The 26,881-nt window shown below is 42.3% G+C and overlaps 1 protein-coding gene across 11 annotated transcripts in view; it reads left to right on the top strand.

Annotated features, from left to right (window-relative positions):
• The window catches only part of nrxn3b (neurexin 3b), a 318,108-nt gene that overhangs the window by 119,329 nt on the left and 171,898 nt on the right, over positions 1-26,881 (top strand). For 6 of the 11 annotated variants that reach the window (XR_311495.1, XM_005724861.1, XM_005724862.1 and 3 more), the window contains 9 exons: positions 7,437-7,640; positions 9,215-9,241; positions 10,389-10,508; positions 10,899-11,011; positions 11,792-12,060; positions 12,428-12,618; positions 13,064-13,237; positions 14,022-14,048; positions 16,108-16,227. Coding sequence is in view for 8 of the 11 variants with exons in the window: in XM_005724861.1 (XP_005724918.1) it covers positions 7,437-7,640; positions 9,215-9,241; positions 10,389-10,508; positions 10,899-11,011; positions 11,792-12,060; positions 12,428-12,618; positions 13,064-13,237; positions 14,022-14,048; positions 16,108-16,227 (1,245 nt within the window). In the remaining 3 variants the exon portion in view is untranslated. The remainder of the gene's footprint in view (positions 1-7,436; positions 7,641-9,214; positions 9,242-10,388; positions 10,509-10,898; positions 11,012-11,791; positions 12,061-12,427; positions 12,619-13,063; positions 13,238-14,021; positions 14,049-16,107; positions 16,228-26,881) is intronic. The other 5 variants (XR_001290266.1, XR_001290265.1, XM_013908704.1 and 2 more) reach the window with 1 other exon arrangement.

Here is a 26,881-nt window from a genome sequence, read left to right as displayed (position 1 = left end):
TGAGCTGTTGAGAAACTGCTTTTTCAATGATCTTACTTAAAAATGGGAGATTTCAGATCGGCCTGTAGTTTTTCATTTGTGTCTTGTCAAGATTGTCCTTTTTCAGTATAGGTTTAATTACAGCAGTGTAGGAGAAGAGTTGACAGGCATTCACATGAAACACCACAATGACAGTCAAGGCCCTTGTTGGATTGTTTATCAAACAAAGACTTGTCACTCCGTTAGGGGGAAAAAAAAGATTAGATAACACAACAAAGCCGAGGCAAGTAAATAATGGAAATGGTGGGAGAGGCAAAACGGAGAGGAAGAAAACTGATTGAGAAGGACTGATGTGTGTATGTGTTTGTGTGCGCGCGAGTGTGCCGAAGAGATTTGCCTGGCTTACTCCCCGCTCCATACCGTGAATATTTGTGGAGTTTTTCACTTAATAGCTTTCCTCCTCCTCCGTCTTCTGCTTCGGTTGGACTGCTAATTATGTAAAGTGCGGGGCTCATTGGAAAGCACACACATACACGTTGCACACACAAACACACACAGAGTGACAAGCAGCGGCTTAATTACCATCTGAAATGACATCCTCATTGCCGCTGATATCTCTCTTAAGAAATACAAAATTACAGAGAAGAGCGCGCTGTAGCTCCAACTGTGCCTCTCTATTGTGCGTGCCGTTGATGCTGTATAGTCACGCATGTTTGCAACACTCACCATGTGGCTGTATTGAGTGCAGTCACCTGCAGTATCTCACTGATGCGCATTATTAGCTTTGCACTTGGCGTGAATGACAGTGATTATAGAAGAAGTCGACTGAATATTTTCGGTTTTTACCCTCTAAAGTGGCGTTTGGTTCAGCTTCTTCTTCGCTTCTTCCTAACTCTGTTCTTGCAAAGGGAACTACTTGAGCTTTGCAGAATCCCACAGTGTTCTCATAACTTACTGTTATACATTAGTTAGACAAATAAACAGCTGCAAAGACTGAGGATTGGATTGAAAAGGAAGTTTTGATGTCGTACAGCCTGACACCAGGTTTTGTAGGTTTAGCGCTCGTTCCTGTTGGAATGATAAACCTGCACACATGGAAGAGGCGGAGCTGGGTGAGATCTAAAAAATCTGTGAGAGATTTGATGTGCTGAGAAGTGGAAGCAGTCTGGTGAACCTCTCGGGAGAAAACAAAGGCTTAAAAGTAAAAATGTCAGTCGTTATCTGCCTGTGAGCATCCACTGACATCCAGTGGTTTGTGCGTGCACACCATTAACACAGAACTACACATGAAACAGGTTGGCCCAGCTGTGTCTAACCTCATGTTGTTCTCTCCATTTCAAAGCTTTGGAAAATAAAATAGACGATGAAACACAGTTATATTTAATCTCATTATTTATCTAAACCTGGACACATTAACCCCTTTGGTGCTGATGGAACACGCTGACATCCCATCACCTAAAAGGGAAAAAAAATCTTTAACATTGCACCTTGTTAAAAATATCATCCCACGCCAATAAGTTCAGTTTGACAAAGGCAGGGTGACTGTTCCACAGCACAGAAGTGTGCCACTTGGGGCTTTTGTTTTATGAACAGGAAGATGTGTTCAGCACTGCAGAGCTGGAGGCAGGACACCAGTATGAACCTAGAAAGGAGGACGCTGAAAAGTGGAATAAAAATTCAGTGACCAAAACAGGTAAGGCTGCAAGGCTGGTCTTAAAAAATACATTTTGCTCCTTCCACTACTGCTGTAGTTAAAAGTTATAGTCCACCAGTATGTTCATGCATTGAGGCTGAAAGGCAGCAGCAAAGAACAGAGTGCGCATCACACAGATTAAGTCCGATACAACATGAAAAGGAAGTACAGGGGTGAACATGGGTTGCAAAGTGGCTTGCAGATATGCAGCAGCTTTGAGGAGCTAAAGGATATGAGCTGAACTATTGGCTGATGTTGAGATTACAATGAATAAGTGAACATTTTTGGTCAGTGCCTCTTGCTGCTGTTATGTGTTACGGTATAGGTCAGTTGGACTACCATTATTACTTGAAAGTGCTGAATGACTGAGAGGCAGGAATTTTCTCCTGTCAGTCACACGCTGTCAGTTATCTTGGGAGTTTGCACTTTATTCTATTTGTGTCTTTTCCTCTTTCTCTTTCTTTCCCCTTTTCCCCTCTTGGACCTATCCTCAGTAGTTCCAATCTAAGCAGATGGGCATCTTTAAAATGAGCCCAGCCTTTCTTTGGGTAAGGCTTTTCTGCCTCTCAGTGCAGCTAAAGACCTTGGGACAGTGGGAATAAAACACAGCAAACAGTCAACTAAAAGCTGGACTTTGAAACATAATTTCAAAGTCAGTGGAAACAATTTAACACAATCCCGAGCCAGATAAGATTGATTCATGTTAGAGTAGATAACACAAAAAGGGTTCTGTTGTCTATTCCAAAATATTCATAGGTTTAGGGTTTACAGAATTTTGTATTGCATTTACATACATACATGATTGACAGGTGGAGAAAGATATGGACAGTGAATAATTAGAACTGCTGGAACAGATGAACAAAAGGCAAAGCAAATAAAATGTGGTGATTTAAAGGCTCTTTCAGTCATGCTAATATTGTGGCACAAGGAAGGGATTGTAACGGTGGGTCTGCCAATTGCTCACTTAAAACCTCAGATAACCATGAAATTTTGTAGTGACGTTCATGATTCCCTGCATTAGTGTTTTTATACAAGCAAGTAAGCAATAGGGCCCACAATGTGCATGACAGAAATGTGCAGCTCACAAAACCAGAATGCAATGCAATAGAAAACAAAATAAAAGAAGACGTGAAATAAAAGAATGTGAAAAATTAACGGAACGCTTTCGTTTCAAGCAGTGCAAAAATTAAAAATTCATAATGCATCAAAGCAGAACTGGTGCCAGCAGTATTAGCCAAACACTTACATAAACGGATACGTCTGTAGTTGACTTTTGGAGGAATCCACACAGCGAACACAGTCAAAGCATTTCTGTGAGGGACTGAGTATAGTTTTTCCATTTTTGACATAAGAGTGGGAGCTGAGGAGGGATGTTGAAGGAATGTGGCCTGACTGGAAAGACTTCTGTGTGAAGGTGACAGTTTTAAACTGACTCCTGAAAACAGCAGGCTGGCAAAGGGGCAGCATTGTGAATTGCCAGCAAGCGATCCATGCCAGATGTACTAAGCTAGTCATTATGCTAGTTAGTATAGATCAACATGAATGCATGTGTGCACATATCTCTGCCTCTTCTGTTGAAACTGTATTGCTCTGTTCTTACAGTCGAAAAATAGAGTGGAAAGATTGTGCAAGACCAAATTAAAGCTATTGAAGTTTCTCAGGTGGCATCATGGTCGCTTTGCTTGACAGCTGTCAATCATATTGAAGGCAATAGAACAGCCAGTCAATTGGGAAAATGTGCATCCCCTGACTGGTTGGCTATGGTTCCTGGAAGTGGCTGGCTGTCACTGGCTGTCACTGGCTGAAGGAGGTGCTGCATCAAAAATGTATTGGCATTTGCCACAGTTGCTTCTACTTTTTTATGCTCGCTACTAGGGCGATATGGCCTAAAATTTATATCGCGATATAATTTGAAGCATGTGTGGTAACGATATATATCATCATATATTCTTTTCTTCTGTATAATGTATTTTTCATACTATAAGGTGCACTTAAAATCCTTTAATTTTCTCAAAAATCGAGAGTGTGCCTTATGTATGAATTCTGGTTGTGACTGACCTCTAACCGATTTGGGCGTGCAGAAATCTGTTAAAAAATGTTTTAGTACAACTTTGGTAAGCAGCACTGCTGATTGTCAGAGCATTACGGCTGCCGTAGTGAGGAGCTTCGCGGAGTAATCTGGGTCCAAAACTCCATCCATTTCAGGTCCCAAAGTCAAACGAACACTGAGAGTTAAAAACGGTCTAAATTCTTTAGTCTTTAATAAAATCATCAGCGTTGCTGCTTTACCAGGTGTAACAATTAAGTTTTACATCCATGAAAACAGAAGTTATTAAATTTAACGGAGTTAGAAGTTAGCAGGAAGTTAGCTCGCTAGTTTCCACCTAAACACAAGACCTAACTATGACATACCATGTTCTGGCTGAGAGATTTCTGAAACTAATTAAAACGTTATAGCTCTGCTACCACCACAGTCAGGAGAACAACTGAGATCATTCATCCACAATACGAGGTTAGTTATTAATATACTGCAACAACATGGGAATAGAGCAGCTGCGAGAGAATTCAACATTCATGAATCAATGTTACAGAAGTGGAGGAAGCGCAGTTTTTGGCTTTCCCCATATTTCAAAAGTGCTTCATGTCTTTGCTATGACTGTCTGCATAATTTGCAAATGATAATGGTTTTTCAGCGGCTATCGCTGCGATACTTTCGACCAAAACAGGCGCAACTTGATGACATCATCAACATGCGCTATCGCGATAGAGTCAAAATCTCTATCGTTGGCCAAATTTATCGTTTCTATCGTATATCGTTTATATCGCCTACTCGCTACTAGCTTAGAAGTAGTACAACTTGAAAAAGTGTGACACAATCTGGAAATAGAGAAGGTTTACTTTCTAGTAAAAGCTCAGCCTCAATTGCTGCAGTCAGCGTCTTTAAAAAAAGGTAATCTGTCTTTATTTCTTATTTTTTATTCATTTTTCACTCCTTACAGCTCAGAGACTAGCTGGCAAGCTAGCAGCAATAGCTAGCTAGCAAACGAAGCAATCAGGATGTTTTTGCCAGCCAGTGAAGAAATACACATTTTTTCTCAAGCAAATATTGGTTGCCAAGAGTTCGCAGACTGACATCTATGCCTGTGTGACTGGGGACCTTATTCATTTGATGCTGCACTATCACCATGATTGTCACATGTAAATAATGGCGCATGGTCACATGTCTACGAAACGTCAATTACGGCTGTAATGTCAAAATGTTATTTAGGCCTATCTCCATGTGGTTGGGAAGAACACACATCAGCATAACTGTGCAGTTTTCTTCACTGTTGTCTGTTGTGTATTTCTGCCACTTATTGGTTCCAGCGGGGCAGAATCCAACAGAACTCTATTTCAAACCTTGCAATTAAAGAGAAAAAGAAAAGAAAGTTGTTCACTAAGTAACATGTTCACTTTTAAAATTGGCTCCATAGCATCCCACTGCCATCTCTGCAAACATCTGGGAAAAACTTCCAAACTAAATCTGTTTCAACTCCAGAGTGGACATCATAGTTTGTTTCAAAGGGTGCTTTTTATGTTCTCCCTGGTTGCAGATTTATTCTCACCTCATTTTATTTACTTTTTTCCCTTCTACTGTGAGACCAGGACCAGACCTGGCTCACAAATCAATACATGCACTGCTAGTTAGGACATCCTATGTGGTACGTATGCATGTGTGGATGTGTTTTTTATGTGTACGCACAAGAGAGCAGAGGAGATACGAAGAGGTAGGGAGCCAGGGGCAATTTAAAATTGGGAAGAACAATGTTGAGCCAAGGTTTCATTATCCTCCAGGCTACTGTACCCACACAGTCGACAGCTTGTTCATAGAATAGATTTTTACAACAGCCCTAAGAGCAACACAGACGAAAGTGGGATTTTTATAGCAGTGTGCTGTTTGGTGGGATGAATGGTTGAGTGATTTCACACTGCTTATACATGAATTTTGCAACACATCACACAAATTTTGACATTTAGGTGAGGAAAAATCCAATATTACTTATAATGCATTACCTTTTGCATGGGTAAACATTCGCCTCTAAATATCGACCTGGAAATGGCACCTTAGTCTGTAGTTGAACACAGTACGTGACAAGGGAGATTTCATCGTTTACATGTACAAACCGTCTGTGGTGTGACGCCCCCCCCCCCACACACACACAGCCAAATGGTGGTGCATTTCTTAGGCCACGGGGCTATTTTTTCTTTTAAAAGCTGAGGTGTCAAAACAGGTATTTCATGGTTGGATACCCTTTTTAATCTGTCTCTCTCTTCCCAAGAGGCTTCCACTCTGCTGACAGTCTTCCTCTTTCTCCACCACACTCACTCAGGCTTTCTCAAAAGAATAGAAACAGAACAGTGTGGCCCAGCAGCCATCAAACCCTGTTTGTATTGTCTCTATTATTTAGCACGGAACGGCAGCTTTTATATGATGTTAGCATATGACTGATTTTACATTTACAAAACGAGATCCTGTGATGAAAGTAAAGGCATCATCTAGCTAGCGCACATAGTGGGGAGTTGCTGGGGAAAGGAGGAAGTAGCATGATGATTTAATTTTCTGCAGTCTGAGCAGCATGTGTGTGACACTGACTTGTCAGCTGATGGATGATAACTACAGCAACTACAGCTGCAACTAGGCATGAGGGACGTGTGTGTGTGTCTTAGTTCCAAAAAATGAGCGCATGCAAGGATTCCTGTTCCAAATTTTAAAGTGGATGCTCTTTTCATAACAGACCATGCTTAGTGGAGTATATCAACCAAAAACCAAGAAAACTGGATGTCCACAGAATCGGTTTCTTCCGTTCCAACCTCCTCAAAACAATGAGACAAGATTGTAGACCTGCACAAGGCTGGAGTGGACTACAAGATCATCAGCAAGAAGATCGCAATCTTTCAGTATCTGCAAGGTCCTCCTGCTTAATGGATAGACCTGTCTTTACATTTTCCAGTGAACTCGAACTTGGTATGATTCAGACAAGGCTTGTGAGAAAGTGCTGTGGTCAGAACACCATCGTCACAGTCGAGCACAGAGGGGGAAAGATTATGCTTTGGGGCTGTTTTTCTGCTAAAGGTACAGGATGACTTCATCGCACTCAGGAACCAGTGGAAGAGGCCTTGTAAATCTTGGATGAGAACCTTTTTCCGTCAGAGACAGCACTGAAGATGGATGTAAATCCAACATGACAATGACCCAAAACATACTTCCTACTACATTTCTTGTAGTTACTGAAAAACTACAAGAAATGTCCTTGTCAACACAGTTTTCTGCTCCAATTATTAAGCAGTCAGTGACCTGCAAATCAATTCATATCCTTTATGTAATTAGATTTTCTAGATTTTCGGTTCATATTCTGTTTCTCTCCATTAAAATGAAACTGCCATAAACATTAGAAATTGTTCATTTCTTTGTGAGCAATCTTACAAATTCATGCCGGGATTAAATAAATATTTCTCTCACTGTATTTGTTTACTTTCAGGGCACACGTTTTTTTTTTTTTGTAGATTTCATCTCCTGGTGCATAAACAGCTGTCTGAAGGAGGTGAAACATATGGAATGATTTGATTTGTGCCATTTATCATGTTATCTCTTGTTTTTACACCCACGCGCTTGCCCGTGTCACTTTTGCTAATTAAATTAAATCTGCTAATTAAAGGTGTAATTAATATTTATGCCGAGTCGAGATCAGCATTTGAGCTTTCTCGTGTATTTTTTTTCCCACAGAGGCGTCAATATTGTCTTATGACGGGAGCATGTATATGAAGGTGGTGATACCTAACATCATCCACACTGAGGCTGAAGACGTCTCCCTCCGCTTCATGTCCCAGCGAGCTTTCGGCCTGCTCATGGCCGCCACGTCTCGTGAATCTGCAGACACGCTCCGGCTCGAGTTGGACAGCGGAAGGGTCAAGCTGACGGTCAACCTAGGTATCGTATTAGCCGTCACCTCTCTTCCAGTTCTTGGGGTGGCCTTCCTGTTTCGGTATTTCTGTTCTTTTTGTAAAGATTTTCTTTATGGTCCAGACCTTCTCTCAGACCTAACACATACTAAACCCGTTTTGTAGTTTGTCTTTGTAGTTGCATGGATTGTTTTTGACTTGCCTGGACTGTAAGTTTTTATGCCTTGTTGTCTTTGTAGATTTTATATCCATCAGTCTAACTCTTAACACACTTATCCATGCACCGCGGCACATCTTTTGAACTGGTCGTAGATCACTTTAGTCATGCCCATTATTGTGCACAAATGGATTTTCTTTCCAAAGACACACATTTCACTTTTGAATGATTTCAATAGATGGCATCTCTGACACATGCGTTAATTCAAATACACAAACACTTCACTTTATCTTCTGCCATCTATTCTCAACTGCAGGTAGGCGTTACTGCATTGTAGTGCTGCCCTGATAGTTTGCATTTTTATCATGTGGTTTGTTTCTTTGTCCGTTTTATTTGATTTGATTTCCCTCATGATAGCAGGTTCATGTTTCCCTCCATCCATTAGTAACCCTTGGTCTAGCTGGCATCTCCCATGCCTTGTTCAAAGATGGCACTCACCCCTTCAAAGGCCCAGAGCCTGCGGCCCGTCTGGCAAACAGCCCGATGCCACGGCACCTAGCTCGCCTGCAGATGGTGGCACGAGTGGTACATTTAAGTAGAGTGCAGGCCTTTATACCAGTAAGGCTGGAAGAGATAGACTTGACAGAAAGAATATGTCTTCTTGTAAAGTATTTGAATATAATAAAAGCTAAAAGTATAGAACATTTGTAGAGAATTTTCTTGGTCATTTCTAGTTTATGTTTGAATCTGAATCCAGTGTTATTGAAAATTCAGTTTAACTCATGTAGCTCATTTTCCACAACTTGCGTAGGATCCTCTGAAAGGGGGGGTCTTAAGGCCTCTGTGTGGTGTTGGTGCTGAGTGGCACGAGGCTGTTTGCACCCACTTTTCTGTTGCGGTTGACGGCACATGACCAGCCTGGTCACATGGATTTCAACCCGCACCTGACCATCACAGGCTCAGTTTTCCCCCTTAGGTGTGGATTTGAATCTAAGATTCTTCTTCTCCTGGCGTGCCATCTAAAACGGCTTTGTTTCATACAACTAGTACAGTATTTTGGACTCTGGGTGCTGGGTTGCAAAATCGATGTGGCCAATAAGTTGCAAGTGACCATTTTGAAACATGATGGGTTTTTAGGGGGGAAATGACACAGGTTTAAAAATGGAGAATAAAAAGCTTCAGATGGTTTATCCAGAGCAGTAATATTGACCCGTGTTGGTCCAATATTGCTGGGTACAGTAATACTGATTAAAAGAATTGGACTGGGGATTACTTTTCCAATGCTAATATAGAAACGCTTAATGTCAGTCGCCAGCTAAGCTAAAATGGTCGCCAGTGTCATGTGACCGTCCCCGGAAGGTGGCTTTTTTTGCTCTTGGATGTCTGCAGCTGTAACCTTGAAGGATGCGATTTCATCTGTCACTTATTCTCCCCTCCCCATCTAGACTGTGTCAGGATAAACTGTAACACCAGTAAGTCAACATTCTTCTTCTGCAGCCTTCTTCCTTCAGTCAATGTTTGATTGTAGCCTGTGTGCTAGATGTAGAGGCAGGGATGTGTGAATGCAGGGGACTGAAAAGAGGATTTCTCAGATAAAAGGGGGGTATAGCCAAAGTTCAAAGCTATGCAAATCAGACTTAATGTGCTCTATATATGTTAAATGGCCCATGTTTCCAATTTAATTCAGACACTAGTTGTAAATGGTTTTTGTCGGTTTGTATCTACTCGTCTTTTGCACTTTCAGACTTTGTGGGCTGTATTGTTTCTCAATTACCCCGTAATAGATTGCAGTGTCTCTTTTTCCTGTTCTTCTTATTTAACACATACTGCAGAATATGGGTTTATAATGCGAAGTACAGCTGGTGTCAGAAGTCATGCTGTTATTCATTAAAAGGACCAATACTTTCAAAGTGCTCACAGTCTTGTAGAAAGGACAAAAGACAGAACACAAAGAGTCCTTCAGCTTTGTGTGTGTGTGTGTGTGTGTGTGTACTGAAGTGCTACATTATAGATGCCCTTACGTTGATAGCTGCAGCTGTATATGTAGTTCCTATTATAGTAAATAGTGAATATAATGAAGCATTGTTAGGTTTGTGTATTTATGATCAGATATGTTCAGGATAATAAAATTACCAATTGAAATTTGGATTGAACCAGCAGCCACAATGCAGCAGACTCTGCTCTGAATCAGCCGCTCTGGCCGCTTCATCGGCTCGATGGGGCTGCATTGCCCCCTCGTGGTTACTTGGATGAATTACTTCAAACTAAAGCGCTCAATTAAAAGTCACAATAAAAAGTGTGTTTCTATCAAAGTGTAAATTTAAAAATGATTGAACACTAGAAAAAGCACTGAGTCTTTGTATGAGTAACAGCATTGCTGCCAGTTTGAATAACTTTTTTCCTCTGCTGTGAAAAACAAAGCAGATTTTTTGTAAGTATTTTCTTTTTTGTTTGAGTACCTCTAATCTCACTTAAAGCTCAGATGGAGGAGATGTTATCTGTATGTCGCGAGGAAGAATGCTTGGTTTGAAATTGAATTACTTTATTTATGAAAACAAAGATTTGGTTTCTGCTTGTGCCATCCCCGCTGTCCCTTCACTAACTAACCCTCATCTTCAGGCAAGGGCCCTGAGGTTCTTTATGCTGGACAAAAGCTCAACGACAATGAGTGGCACTCAGTGCGAGTGGTCCGCCGCGGTAAAAACTTCAAACTCACTGTGGATGACGACATGGCGGAAGGTAACGCTCTTGTAATACATTTCTTTATTGTTTTGCTGAGATATACCAAACGTACATGATCTCGCATCTTTTTTCTTTGTTTGTTGGGCTGAATAATGTGCTTTTATTTCTACTGCTGATTTCGTTTCATGAACAGTTTACATAGAAATTACACATAGTGTGAAGAATTATGCCTTTGTTCACTGGAAAAGGCATGCCTGTTGCTTTTATTCCTAGTATTACTCATCCAAAACATTGTAAATTATGAATATCCTGGAAGTAAGTCGTGCTGGGTATGAGAGTTTTTTTCATTTTGTTCCACTGGCATTCATTATCCACACAACCAGGGCGTCTCGCTTCCTGCTGCTGGGTCATTCCCTTTGCCTCTTTTTCCTTTCTCTTCCCTCCCAGGTCAGATGGCGGGTGATCACACTCGTCTCGAGTTCAACAACGTGGAGACGGGTATCTTGACTGAGAGACGCTTTGTTTCATCTGCTCCTTCACCATTTATTGGTCATCTGCAGGTATTAAGAGCTTATCAGAAGCTCATGTCCTGTATTATTCATTATATAATTCAAAGTCAGCAGCGGCATGTATCTGTGAGAGGAAATCAAGCATAGCTTGCAGGCTGATAGCAGATGATTTAGCTGACACAATAGGTGGCTGCAAGCTGCTTTGCAACCCACATCCACCCAGCTCCTCCTCAACAACAGATGACATATTACATTATTCTGTCATAATTTATTTACCAAATAAATTTTATTTTATTACTCTGAACTTGGAGCTCTGAACATATTAACTGAGGCTGCTGGGTTTTTTGTAGTTGCTCTGAGGATGGGAAGGTCAGACTTTGGGGCAAACTTTGGTCAAAATGCTAAAATCTTTGCTTTTATAGAAATGATCTGTCTGTCTAATGTTATGAGTCGCTGTTTTGGGTCAAGTTCATTCCAATGGAAGCAGCAAGTAGCGGTGAGGGTGTACGTGTATTTCGATTTGTTTTTTCAGTTTAGTAGATTTTATTTACCTCATTTTAAGACCTGCTAATGACATTTTTTAATATGTTCTAATATGTAAAACTTTAGAACTTGAAGAGGGTGTACTTTTCTTCACACTATAATTAATGTAAGGTCTGCTGTCAGTGCTGTGTGAGAACCACACCAGTCATATTTTATTCCTTGTGTATGTTTTTAGAGTTTATTAACTTGCTATGATTCCTCCAGTCTTCGGTTGAGGTCTCTTGGCAGTTTTGCTCACTACACAGTCGTGCTTCACAGGTAGTAATAACAGCACCATCTCTCCCCCAGAGCCTAAAGTTCAACGGTATGCAGTACATTGATATGTGCAAGAATGGCGACATCGACTTCTGCGAACTCAACGCTCGCTTCGGCATGCGTTTCATCATCGCCGACCCCGTGACTTTCAAGACTAAGGGCAGCTACCTGGGCTTGGCCACTCTTCAGGCGTATACCACAATGCACCTCTTCTTTCAGTTCAAAACCACCTCACCTGACGGTTTCATCATCTTCAACAGCGGAGATGGGAACGACTTTATTGCCGTGGAGCTTGTTAAAGGGTGAGTGGGACGAGCTGTGTTCATGTTTTATTCAGCAGTTGGAGTCCAGATATGGATTATACATTTTAAATAGCAGGGCTGATGTGGGTACAGTTGGTACCTTAAGGCTTTATGAATTTAACAGAGAAGCCCAAACAAATTGATCCCAAATCTCCTTTTGCACATAAACACGATTGTGTTGGGAAGAAGATTGTTTTCTCTGTCAGTTTAACTCCGATTAGTGTCAGAGCAACGTGAGGTGATTGTGAGAGTTTTTCCATTAAAATTTAATCCCTATTGCAAGATAAAAAGAGACCTACTGCACACACAAAATACCCCCCTCCCCAAATACTGATGTGTTCATCTGCTCCTTCTTCTTCTCTGCCAGATTTATTCACTATGTCTTCGACCTGGGAAATGGGCCCAGTCTGCTGAAAGGAAACAGTGACAACCCACTGAATGATAACCAGTGGCACAATGTGGTCATTACCCGAGACGCTTCCAACACACACACGCTCAAGGTGGACGCAAAGTCAGTCACCCAGAATGTCAACGGAGCCAAGAATCTGGACCTCAAAGGTACCTGATCTCACCTTTTCATCAGCTTTTTCACCTGAAATAACATTATGTCTTCATCTAAGGTAAATAACAAGTAAATAAAAGCACAAATGAACAGTTTACTGACATAAGTATATACACTATCCTATGAGTCAGGGTTACCTGAACCTAGAGTTACTTTTACATATAACCCAAAAAAGGTTTGTAAATGAATTGTATCAAAACAGTTCAATATCAGATTATTCTTTTAACCTGCACCAGTAACGTCCTGGAATATCTTGTGGATATGCTATAAAAATTATGTTTTTCAAGAATTTTAATTGTATTTCATTACATTTAGATGAAGTCAGCCCACAATTGCTGGCTGGAGCTAAATAGTGACACTATATGACAAATCGTACCACTCTTCCTCTCGGCAAGAAAGTAAACAACAGTGATGCAATCGCATATTTTCCTCAATTTTCAGGCGACCTGTTTATTGGAGGTTTGGGACCTAACATGTATCAGAATCTCCCCAAGCTGGTGGTTTCTCGGGAGGGCTTCCAGGGGTGCCTGGCCTCGGTTGACCTCAACGGCCGTCTGCCAGACCTCATCAGCGACGCCCTTTTCCGCAGCGGGCAGATCGAGCGCGGCTGTGAAGGTACAGATGGCCTACAGCATAGGAGATTCCTGACCTGCTGCGTGAGATTTATTAGACTAATTAGAGAGCTCTTCTGTAGCCGCCCCTAAAGCCATTTGCTGGCACCGTTAATCCTCATTCTGCTTTCCTTTGCCAGGTATTTGTCACATTTTAGGATAATACTTGGAGTAGAATTTGTCAGTCTGTTTATCTGGCAGCTTTCTGAGCTTTTGTGTTGCATTCGTATATTTAATGATAACAATATGTTGTAACCTCAGGAACAATTCTAGATTGCTTTACATTGTAACTCATTTAAAGCGAGCACTTTTCCTCCTAAAATTCACGTCCTAAGGCTAAACTAACGTATTGCTGTTACAAAATATAAACGAGCTGCTGCCAAGGTTGTATTTTTTACAGTAAAACAACCCATAGCTCTTTTGACCTATATCTATAAAGTGAGTGCTTAATAAATACATTTTCCCATGCTAATGCTTCAACTGTATTGAAATGGAATTGATTATTCATGCATATGGAAAAGGTTTCAACACATTTCCTCTAGAGGGCAGCAGAAGATTAAGATAACAAACACTGCCATTATGGTGAACTCGTATAATTTAACACTTTTATTTTTAAGCAGCTCAGCCCTCACTAAAAAAAAAACCAGTCAGCGCCCCTCGCCTGCTGCCACAGTAACAAACTTGTACAAGTTTTAAGAACACTAACGATGCTGCTCCCCACTAACCTCTACTCTTGTTTTCCGCTCTGCTCTGTTCTGTTTGTTATTTTTCTTTCTGCGCTAACAAAGTTGGTTTCACCAAAGCCGACCTGCAAGGTAGAGGGTTAAACTCCGCCTCACGGAGGCCTGCTCGCCTGAAAGTCTGCTGTGTGCAATGCATCGTGGGTGTCACCATGGCAATAAGGACCCCTTTGTGTGCTGCTGAGGTGGCTTGCTCTCTGAAAAAAATAGACAGAGAATGCTGGCAGGGCAAAAATGAGTAATCAAGCAAGTGTTAAATTATTACTTTTTAAATTATTTGTACTTTTTTATACCACAGCGCGGCAGCAGTGTGATTGTAACCACATCTGATCAGATATGTAGCAGAAACTGGCAAACTCGGCTTCTTTCAGGAACACATCTGATAACGTTGCGCAGCGACTTGGAGCGCACGTGTAATTAAAGGGAGTAAACAGATCGGGTCAGATAAGTGATGGACTCGTGTCGACGGTCCAAAAGTCTGGTTAAAAGCAGAGGCAGACAGTTTGTGGGAGTGCTGTGTTCTTGAATAGAAATGCCAGTTGTGACACATTGCAGGCTGGCGCAGACAGCAGAAAGAGGCTGTCGCAGCACATCTAAACACTCAGTGTGCCGCTGATGGATCAGACCTCTCTTTCTGTCTCCATTTTTTTTTTAAAATAAAAAATCCATCACATCTGCTGCTTTACCCAGATGAGTGTTGCTATTATTTTTTTCCAGAGAGGAAGCAGCCTGCTGCCACAACACTGGAGTTCAGCAAAATCCTCCATCTCTAACAAAACAAGCACCGATGTGTTTGATTCGCGCTGATGAGCCGCTCGTGCCCGTGCGGTCTCTGGGTTGCCTGGTTGACCACCGTTACTGTTCATTACACAGTAAATGCACTTTCAGCTGGCAAACTTGCTCTGTTTATTCCACCTCAGATGTCTTCTTCTCCTTCTTTTCACATTGTCTTGCACAAGACAACTGCTCTTAAACTGTGTTTACTTGCATTTGTCTGCCATGTATTTGGACTGTTTATTTAATTTTTGCTTTATTTAATTTTGTTTGTTTCTCTACGGTATCAGAAGGGTTACTGTCAAGTTTTTTCCCCCCCTTTTGTCTGTCTAGACTCTCACGGGGGGGTGGGGGGTTGTTTATCTCGTTATCTATGCTGTGCGCTTGTCCTTATCTGCATTCCCTCTCAGTAAAAGTATTCAAAAGTAAGAGCTATGTGTGGCGTGTAGAGGAATAGCAAACACACATCCAGTTTGACTTTGAATACCCTCCTCAACTCCTGTCTGACTGAAGTGCATACACGAGGATATGCACTGCGTGTTCTCGAGTACTCTTTCCGTTTTCTCTTCGTGAATTCCGTCTGTCCAGTGTATCCAGTGTTCGCCGTGTATTCTCTCGCAAGTATTTGTCAAGGAAATGACCGGGCTCGCTGCCATTTTTTTTGTCTGTTTGTTTTTTAAATGTGGGTATTGTTAAATGCAGTTTTGAATCCATGAGCCGTCTGCTAGGAGGTTTATGTCTTGTCTTGCCTGTTTTATAGAGGGAATGCAGCGAGTTTTACTCTGATAAAACTATTTGGAAACATGTTGGAATGAAATGAAGTGCATGCGCGTCCACCCGCACACACTACCAAAAAGAAGGAAACTTAACAGTGTCATCACATTAGCCCAGACGGGGGTCCAAGTCATTTGCAGCAACTTGTCTTAAGTGCTAATCGGAGTGCATCGCATACGCTGCAAGCGGCGTCTTCTACAGCACTTTTTGCAGTAATTAACTGAGAGTATATGCTGATGTTCCCCCCAACCCTGCTCAAAGAGTGTGCAGTCGACGCTGCGAAAACCTGGCGCCTGTGCGTCGCCTTCCCAGTGCTACAGCAGCTTTACCCAGCATGAAGCAGGATTCATCAGGCAGTATTTTTTAAACTGCATTCGCACTGCAGGTCAGGCCTCGTGTGACGACACTGTTTGCTCCTTGTTTTTTTCTTCGAGGCCCACATGGTGTAGACCTGTCTTTCTAGAGTGCATTCCTTCTGCATGGGTCCTGCATTGTTTAGCCTCAGCGGTCAATCTTATCGTTGCTTGACTGTGCACCTGTGGTATCTCTCTCTCTATGTTTCTTCTCCCCTTTCACCCTTTTTCAGGGCCCAGCACCACCTGCCAGGAGGACTCATGCGCCAACATGGGCGTGTGCATCCAACATTGGGAGAACTTCACCTGTGACTGCTCGTTGACGTCCTACTCGGGGACCTACTGCAACGACCGTGAGTGCTGCTGGCTTTAAGATTTTTCTGCATTTGCCTTACATGTGCATTAAAGGGGGACTCCAGAGAGAAGTAGAAAGCCTTTAAAGGACAATGCCTCATGGGCTTTGAAGGACAGTTGATTGAGGAAAATTAAAATATGGAAGGCTCAAAGCCAGCTCATCTCCACAACAGTGTTATCATGTGGAGGTGCAGCACAAAGTTGATGGAATCCTCCTTTAACACATGATGCACGAGGTGCACAGAACAGCACAAAACTGCACAATACTGCAAGGTTACAGTTCATAAGTCGTACCATTATACATTCTTATGCACATGCACATTATTATATTTCACACTCTCCATGCTAAAAACTGGCTCGACCCATGAACTCACGCCGTCCTGTGTGCAGCACTGAGAGCCGCATCCTTGACTCAAGGACTCGTTGGTTCAGGCCTGTTAAGTTAAAGCTTTGTTAAAAATGCTGCATGAATTCGGAGCTGAGAGTGTGTTGTGATCTTTAAATGAAGCACCTGAGAGATGCCGGCAGTTGTTAAGGGCATCTATTTTTTTGCTTTGTTGCAGGTGCTTTGACGTAACAGGTTTGCTTGATGTCGTGAGCTTTCGCGGTTCGGGCTCGGGAGTTAGCCCGACCGCAACTGATGATGTGTAAAATATCCACTTCTGCCTCAATCGCCTTTTCATAAGCGTCCTTCAAATAGCTTTCGCTAAAGACGAATTGCGAGTTTGTGTGCGTGTGTGTCTGAAAGTGAGGGAGAAAAGGGATCTCTTATCCCCATGACGACAAGGGACTTCCCCTCAGTAATCACGGTTGGCGGTCTTTCATTTAGCGTTTAATAGTGGGGGCACAGCGCTGCTGGGCCAGACTAATGAGGTGGTGGAAGCTGTTAGGAGAGCTGCTATCTGTGAGTGCTGGCATCCCCTAATCATCCAGACCTTTCTGATGTCAGGCCCGGCTGCTGTGTATGACTTTATATCTCTCGGTTCCACATTTCTTTCTCTCGCTTTTTTTCCTTCTCTCCTTCTCACTTCCCTCTCTTTCACGATCCTCTGACGCAGTGTTTTCCACACGGGGCCAAACAGCCGACCTCAGCTCTCACTCGGTGATGGGAACTGAGTGTTTATGTGTTAATTAGTGATGAGAAGCCCTCATTAATTCCCCCCCGGCGCTGCCCGGGATGACATAGAGGGAGGTCTCATTGATTTCATATCAACAAAGATGTAATTCTTCTTGAGACACAGGCGCTTTTGACGGTGACATATTTTACATCTTTGTGACTCTGCAGGTTTAGGTTCGCCTGCTTTTTTTGTTGAAATAGATGTGCACTAATATTGACTAGGCTGTCCAAGCGTGTAATAGTATTTTTAGCCGTGCGGTATTAGTCTTAATGAGAATTTCGTGGCTGATTTTCTTTCTTTGCGTAACTCTTTCGAGCAGTTTCTCTTTACTTGTTTATGGCAGAAAGGAGATGAAGAGAGGTGAAAGCCAGGCAAACAGGCACGCTGCTGCGGGAATACTCCAGTGCATTGGAGTTGTGCTCGTATTGCACAAGTGTGCATGACTCCGTCTGCCTGAGATAAAGGGTCTCGTTTACTTTTCTCGGATTGAGCCAATCTTCCGACGTCCACTCTGATGCCTTTGCTTCCTGTGAGGTTTCTGGAGCCCCTACAGAGTAGTCATGCACCACCAGGTGGCAGTAAATCCACAAGCTGGACCGCACACCGTCTCCCTGTGCTGGGAGAAAATGAGATGCAATCCCCCGAGCATGAAATCAGTTTTCCTGTTATTTTCCTCCGCTGCTTTGCCTCTTGTCGTTCTCTCTTTCTCTATACATCCCACTGTACCAACCCACAGCCCTCTCGCTGGCTGTAGTTATTGATCACTGAATGAATAATATCTTCCGGACATTGCAAGAATCCAGTGTATTACATGTACAATTTGTGATTACAATACAGGCATGTTGCCAACAATTTTCTTAAGTCCTTGCCTTTGTGCGTGCATGTGTGTTCCAGGCATCTTTTATTCAGCAAGCGCAGCGTGAGAGAGGGAGAAAGATCTTCTAATTAACAATGTGGGAGTGGAGCTTCTCCCTCGGTCTCTCTGCCTCTCCATCTCTCTTTCTCCAACAGATAGCTGCTAGCAAATATCATTAATTGTCTGTTTCTGTGGCTTCATCTCTACCCATTGTCCAAATGAAGAAACTTGAATAAAGTAAAGTGAACACTTCTGCCAATAAAGCCACTATTTGCGATTGTTAGCACTGAGCCTCTGTGCCCTCTTCTCCATCATAGCTAACAGGTCGCTAGGTGGTGGAAAAGATGAAAAAAATAAAGGGGAAAAAAGCGCCTCAGCAGGCGAGAGCTATCCACACTGCTTCCATTTATTCCTGTGTACCCTTGCAGCCTGCACATTGTGACTGCACACCTTCACTTATGGGAACGTGACTGTGGAAATTCAGAGGGCTCTTTGCACCTCGCAGGCTGTTTTCAAAGCCTCTCGGACAATCTGTAGGTACATGTTGTGCCCAGCACTGCTTTAAAAAATGGTTGGGGGGTTGGAGGGGGTTTATCCTGCTGGGTTCTGGCTCACTGCTTTTGTCGTGCTCATTTCCATCTCCTTGTCGTCTCACATCCTTTCCCCTTCTTCTGCTCCGCTCTGCTCTCCTCTGCGTTCGGAGCGGACCCTCTCCACGTCTGGTTCCGTGAATGCCGCAGAGTTTCATTTAAATCCAAGGACATGAGAGCTTTGGGCCAAGGAAGAGGAGCAATCGGACACTCCTCTTCCACATCCAGAGCAATTACTCAACTTACGTAATAGAATTATCTCTGCAAAGGTCGCTGCATTGTTCTACTGTCAGGGGCATGGTAAACAAACAGAAAGGAGAAGTGGAAGAGGGAGCAGGAGGCGGAAGACAGGGAGCAGAGCACTGTTCGCCAGTTTGACGCTCACATCGGTAATTGCACAGATAGATTTAGTGATGAATTTCACTGTCAGTGCTGTGATTCCTTCAGAATCCCTCTGCTCCAGCTTTTAGCCAGTGTCCTTAATTTATTTTTCCAAGGCGTGCACAGAGGGTTGCGACCATATCTGCCTAACTGCTTACACAATTGACAACAAAACAGCTTTATTACTTCGTTCACTATTTATAAGAAAATAATCATTGCGTTTGCCACGTATTCATTTCTCCTCCGCTTGCTTAGCAGAGGAACAAAAGAGGTCGGGGCACAATGTATTTGCCTGCATTCACAATGTTCTAGTGAGTGGAGAATACACAATAACCACGGCATTTTCCCACTATTTACTGATGTATCTGCTCAACAGTATCAAATCCCGAGGGTAGGGGGGAAACGGGGGCGGCCACACAATGCAGCCTTTCACTTTCATATGACGTCGATGATGAAGTGATGAAGGGTTTTTAGAATGAAAAAGCAGGTGAACGTGCAACACACACCCACGTGCGCACATGGAAATACCATCTGTAGATATGTGAGAGCGCTGTGTGAATATTGAAAGGATTTTCATCGGAGCATTTAATATTTTATCGTGCTGTCTCTGTAAATAGGATTGAGTAGCTCGAGCTGGCCGGGGCCGGCCAACAGGTGTGGAGCAGGGTTTGTTATGCAGCGCCCTCCGACAGCCGTTGGAGCTTGGCTTGGTTTCAGCTGGGCACAGATGTAGCACCTTTACATCATAATGCATGGACAGCGATTTCAGCCAGCAAATGCATTCGATTTGAAGATGAATCGGAAAGGTGGAAACGAGCACGCCTTCTTTCATCTTCATCTCACAAAAGCCCGTGTTTTCATGCAGAGTTTGACAGCACCTTTCTGGTGAAAGAGGGCTTATAAGTGGAGCATAGCAATACGAGAACATTTGCCTATAAATACCACAGGTGGATCAAAAATGGGCCAAAAAGAGCTCTACGGAGAATGATTTGTCCTCAGGGCACAACCTATCCCAAAAGCACACTTTGGAAAAAAAACTGTCGTAGTATTTGAGGCAATCGTTTTAGCTAGAAATGCTCACGTGATTCAGCAGCCATGTAATCAGGTGGCTTAAAGACTGCCTGCAGTATCATCGAGGTTTGGGAGGGGGGTTTAGATGCCGCTTTGAAGGAAGTTGTTGTTGTGTAGCTGTGGCTCGAGGAAAAGTAATTGCCCGACATCAGCCCAGTGGAATTGCCTGAAACACAAAAATACAGAAGAGTGCACAAACATAAAGTTGCTCCTTCAAGGTTTATAATCTCCTTTCCGCTCTCCATCACTTTGTCACTCGGCTTCTTTGTCCTATAATATCTGTATTAGAACCAGAACTGCATGTCCAGCCCCGGAGGAGGTCTAACGAGCTGCCCCGTTATTGGCTGATCAGGCTAATGATGCTTGCTCCAGCACTGCATCGTGTCACTGTGATAAGACTGGATGTCACTCGTGTCAATCGATGTGTCACCGTCGTGCTCAGAGCCGCGGTATAATTGGATATATGCAACGCCGTGGAGCCTAAACGCCCCGGGGGCAGAAGAAAGAGAATGGATAAAAAGATGGAGGAGAACAGTGGGAGATGTTCATCCTCATGAGTGTCAGTAAATGGATGTGTTGAAGAAATATGCACTTTTCCATATTCATACATTTACAAGTATTGCTGTGGTTCTGAACCATTATTTGTTTTGTTTTTTGTTTGCAGAATTATCATAAAGAGCTTCCAAATGTCAAGTGAAAGGTGACGCTTGTGATGACAAGCCTACAACGTTTCACCTGATTGTGCACTTTCCCTTAGCTCAGCTGTGCCATTTAGCTGCTTCAGCTCGTTGTTTGGCCGGCTACATAACTTGGGTCTCATTAAAGGTGCCCTGTGGAAGTTAGTTGGGGACTTGGCATCTTTTTTTTTTTTTACTTTTTACATTGTTTATACTGCTAGAAGTCAATGTCACTTTTTTTTGCCACATCAGCAAAGTATGAAACCAACCAAGCGTCTGTATGTCTATCACACTCTACATCCCACCCAGACTGCAGCAAAACTGTGATTTACATCTGCTTTTATTCCAGAAAAACATCATCTTTTTAATTGGCATTCCAGCCACTTCCATGTAATCTCAGAAATCCAATACAGCTATGCTACTGTGTAACGCGAGCTCAGTCTCAACATTCAAGTCAGAAGGTGACTTTTCCATTACTTCCTCTCTTCTTGAGAGAATCTTGCAGAGTGGCAATGGCAGATGTAGTTAAAAGTAGCCCCCGACGTTCTGGAATAAATGTAATTAATTCATTAAATTAATGAATAATAGTTTAATTCACGCTACAGTGCTGCCACTTGTAGCTTCGTAGCTTCCACTTATATATCCCTCTATACAGAAGAAAGCCTTGAAAATGCTGAGAAAAATACTCCTGTCGTTTGCTTCTCCTGCATGGCAGCTTATTATTGATAAAAATCCGATCTGAGCAAAAAAATCTGAATTTAAAAATGAGTCTTGTATCAAAAAAAGCAAACTGCAGCCTTTATGTGCTTCAAAATTAATTACTAGCTAGTAAAGAGATGGCTCACCGGTGCTGTGGATGGGACGTTGATGCCAGCCCTGGCCAAGAACTGGAAAATGCTTAACTAGCCATATATATATGAGAGTATGTCAGTGTTGTGTGACTGAGGTTTGGGGTGAGGTGGAGTTGTTTTCGCCGGCTTTCATGCTTTTTCTAAACTACATAATGCACAGAATTGTAGTCCGACAGAAGAGTAAGCTAGTACACGCTAAAAAGGCCAAGCATATAGCGTGGTAACGTTACATCTCGGTTACTGCACCCAGGATAAGATGTTGAATTTCTCCCAGCATGGCAAACAAAATCACGATTTCGACTGCTGGCTGTGGATGCACAGTGCAGCTCGGGCTTTCTGCGAGCTGCTTCCATGAGTGAACGAGGGAGATGTTGCATGGGACGGGAGAGGGAGGGAATGATTGAGTTGAGCACATTAGAGACAGTTACGATGAGGGGCATCCATCTGTTTTGGTGCACGGCGGGTAACCTTGAGGCTGTCAGAGCGTTCCCAGCATCCACCCTGTAGCCCTCACAGGCTGAGCCCAGCCACAGACACATCCATCAACACATGTTCTTAGACACATTTCAGCTGCACCAGCAACACATACAAATCACCCAATCAATACCTTGAACACATAGCCTGAACTGAAGGGTTTCGATCGGGAAGATTTTTTTCTTTTGCAGGTGTGTAAGGTGCATGTTTGCTTTGTTGTGGTTAGAGTATTAATTTCAGATTTGCATCACATTGTCACATGCGCACATACACAAACACACACATATAAAATATATAAACAAAATATACAACACTAAGATAAATGTGGATGTTTCGCTGCTGTTCACCAAGCAGCAAAACAGCAGTAAAGAGCTTCAGTTAAATGAGTGCGTATAAACGGCCAACTAGCTTAATGCACAGGACTGCACTCCGCCATCTTGCTTGTAGTCACAGGAATGGATTTATGCACACTAATACAGACTGCTCATGGAGCAAACATACACGAAGCGAGCTTGGCTTTAAAATTGATTTAAGTTTTGCATCATTTTAATGGGGTCTTATCACACATATACAAATAGACATGTATGCTGCTGCTGTTTTGCTGCTCTCCTCTGTCTGAGGCTGTCTTAATTCTCTGCTAAAGATGTTGTTACTGCACTCTAATTTTGCACAGCAAATATTTCTTAGCTGCTATAATAATGCTTAAAATTTCACTTAATGAACTCCTAATGAATACTAATCATTCAGATTGTTACTTTACCAAAATTTTACAGCCTCTATTCACTGCTTTTGCAGCTGTTATGGCTATTAAGGCATTAATTTGACTCCCATGATTATTTAAGCTCTTAAGTGTGTTTGGCTGGACTGCAGATGGTAGCGTGATTGCATTTTCTCTCATTGCTGCATTTGTCTGTTTTTGGGCAGGCTTCCTAAATTTTCTTTTTCCATGTGTCCTGTTTTTGTACAAATACCTAGTGAGCTTTAGTTTACGTATGTGGTCACAAGGGGTTGCGGATGAAGTTGTTTGTTTACCTAACAGTGGGGAGGATCAATAGGAAGCTTCTCATCACTTTCTTTCCTCGCTACACTCAACAAATGCTTGTGCAGTGTGGCGGATGGTTTGGAAAGGCCACACAAATTCAAGTTATTTGTCACTGGCCGACAGCATCCCCACTCTGTACTCAATTGCAGCAGCGAGTGTCTGCAATAACCCTCTTTCCTCCCTGCTGCTGAGGTTTCACAACACCAGTTTAGCAGATTGTGGATCAACAAGTAAGGTGAATTAGTCTGATTCTGTTCTATCACTCTGTTGTTCTCGTTCTCTCCCCTTTTCTCAGCAGTGTCATCACAGTGTCACAGTCTCTCCACTCCAAGCACTTCATGGACTTTATTTAATCAGAAACCAGGAGAACTGGATATATGTTTTAATTTGTGTTCTTCTCAGAGTCGATCTGTATGTCACACTGGGTTTAAACCAGGCTTGGATAGACTTGAAAATAAGTCGTGCTGTATGTCTGATTCCTACTGACACCTTTGCACACAAGCGTTTACAAGGTCCTCTCCCTTTCAAATCATTCTTAGCACCTGGTTTTGCAATTAGAAAGGAGCGATTTTAACCAGAGGGCAGTTATTCAGTCAGTTCAGTTGCCATAGAGAGGTCACTTAGTTATTGCATCATTGTGGGAGGAAGCAGTTTGGCCCTTCAAGCTAAAACAAGAAAGAATTGGCCAAATTGCGCTGGCTGATAGCTTACAGCCATTAATTTTAACCATTTAACAGCTCTCAACAAAAGAACCCCTGAAGGGCGCTCACATGGCGAATACAGTTCTTTGAGAAGAAGGCCAGGGCGTTTAGTTTCCATGTGACGAAACTGATGGTTTTCATCAGGTACAGTAGGCATTTTAAAAGCCAATTACCTCTGACATTTTTATTTTCAAAGAACTGACAGTAAACTCTCCAGAGTGTGCAAGAGTTCAACGCACAGGAAGAGCTGGATGTACGGGATGCACTTACCTCAGTCTAACGACCCTGAAACAACAAAGACTGTGATCTAAATGTATTCAATAAGAAAAGAAATATATAAACTGTCAAAGCATTTCTTTGCATTTTAGCAAATTGCCTCCTTTATGCTAATCACAGTAGGGAAAACAGTGTTTCACACTGCAGCACACACAAAAATGATTGCAACCATGTAATAATGATTGCATGTGTAATGAACTGTAGCAACAGGTTTGCTTTAAAGATGCAGAGCATGTCTGTGACCCTTTGCAGTCAGTTGCAGTTGATGTTTCACAATGGCAATAAAGTAGCAATTAGACAAAGTCTGTCTGCTATTAGTTTGTGAGCGTTTAGCGTCACGAGACACGTCACAGATAAGTTGCACAGACTGACTCTGATTGGTTGCAACATGTTTGCAGATTAGATTACAACTGTTTACAGACCTTCATCAGTTTGTTTGAGAGTGACTGCCGTCAGCCTGAGTCAGACCACAACTGTTTGGTGGCAGGTCGCCTCCCACCTGGCAACCTGTGCAACTGCCTTGCGATTGAAATTCGTCACTCAGACCTTTGGGTCATTAATTTTTCTGTCTCCTTCAATCACAAAGAGGCTGCTAGGTCCTATTTTCACTAGTGTGACTGAGACGTAATGTTTGGTCATGAGGTCTCATCGTATTGCCTTGAAAATGCACATTAAAGATCCTTCATTTCTCAGCTGGTCTACCTCGAAATAGAGCAAGTTAGCCATCTTATCTTATCTTGGTAATGTGTTAAAATCAGGGTTTTGCAGCATACAAATGTCACTTTCTTGGTTTCCCTTGGCTTTCACTATTTTTGTAAACATACATAATATAGTGGGCTTATACATAGGAAGCATTAGAAGGCTAAAGGATCTCAGGCTGACATCCTATGTTGTCCTCACCCACACGAACAGCATCAGCATCTGTTAGTTTTGCTTTGAGTGTAACTTTTCAAATTTGATGTGACCCTGGGGCTGCAGTGTGATGACTTCTACTCAGATCTATTTATTGTTTTGCAGCCAATCCTTAAAAGACCCAGGTTTGTTGTCGAACACCCACACAATTCTCTTTTATTATTAATAAAGAGGATATGGGATTACTGTACTGTAGTGATTCGTATTTCAGCATGCTTTCTCTTTGCCCTTTCCAAAAAATAAGATCAAGCAGATTGGGATGGTTCATTCACCTGTTGGATGCTATGTTGTGTTCATCATGTGGATTTCTAGCACTCCTTTCTGGTACTCAGTTTATTGAGGATATTCCTTTTTGGTATCTGAATCTCACACACACACAAACTGGGGATGACTCATGTTCTGTAACCGACATCTGACCAAACACTGCTTTAGTAGTTTAAAGTTGAGAAATACCACATGCATGTTCACCTCCTCATAATTATCAAGCTCTCAGCTCAAGTTCTCGTCCTGTCTTTGCCTATGCTTTTTTTTTTATTCCTCTTTTCCTCAGCCTCTTTGCTAGATGTCAGCAATTACTGTGTCAGAAGCTTCCCAGTTCCTCACTTAGACCCCTAAAAATGGCACTCACAGACTTTTCACTGTAGATTTTACACTGAGGTGCCACAATATTAAACTATGTAGGTTCCCTTTCTGCCAGCAGCCCCGTTGACACCTTGGAGGATAGACACAAGGCTGTGGTTCTTCTGGGTCTTCTGGATGCCAGGTTGGGGCATCTGTGGATTGTGGATCCCGTGCACCGTGTAGATGTACATTTAGATCGGGTAGATTTGGGAATTAGACGAGGGAATTTGGAGGCCAGGTGACTTTATCTGAAGGGATGTTTTTTGTGGTAGCATTTTAAAGACTTGCCCACAAACATCCCTGAGCATTTCCATTTTAATAGAAGGGTCAGTGTTTTGGGGTTGAGTGTGAGTTAGATGGTCAAAGGAAGGGGTCTAGGTGTGTGAAACCTCATCATCCTAGACTGGTTTTTGGTATGGAGGGGGGAAAAAAAGAAAGAGCTAGAGCATGTATTTCTGGGCATGTAAAGCTTCTGTTATCTTTCCTGTAATGAAACATTACCTTTTTATATTTTCATATATTTCCACTAAAGTGGCTCATCTTCAGCGTGCTTTAGGAATCATGACATGAAAAAAGCTTCCTCTCTAAAGGTCATCATTTATATTCATTATACAATGGCCTGGATGAATAAGTAATCCTGATTTGCTCAAGGGTTGTTGATTAATTTCACATAACAGCACTCTTACATACTATACTAAGTCCTTGTCCTTTTATTCTTTATTATCTAAATTCATGTACCTTGTTCAGGTATGGCTGCTGCTCTAGAGCAAAGGAAATGTGGATTCAGATGAATGTCGGCGGTTCCAAACATGCATATGACCACAATCAGACCTGAGTTTTGTCTTTGGACTGGAAATACATTGAGTATGAGTTACTAGAATTCACTGACAACAGTTTGCAGACAACAAAAATAAGCTAGTTAACAAATTAGCACTCATATATGTTTAGACTTTAGTTGAAAATGACTTTTAATTTTTATCTGATTATGTCTAACTCTTGTAATGTTGCCCAGTTTCTGTTCTGGCTGTGTATTCCAAATCACACAATAAATGATTGAGTTGAAATTTTTAGAGAGAAGATGAA

The sequence above is a fragment of the Pundamilia nyererei genome, unplaced genomic scaffold, assembly GCF_000239375.1.
Source record: "Pundamilia nyererei isolate P.nyererei 1_Seehausen unplaced genomic scaffold, PunNye1.0 scaffold00013, whole genome shotgun sequence".
NCBI lineage: Eukaryota > Metazoa > Chordata > Actinopteri > Cichliformes > Cichlidae > Pundamilia > Pundamilia nyererei.
Note: the sequence above shows the minus strand (reverse complement) of the source record. Positions and strands in the feature narration are given on the sequence as shown.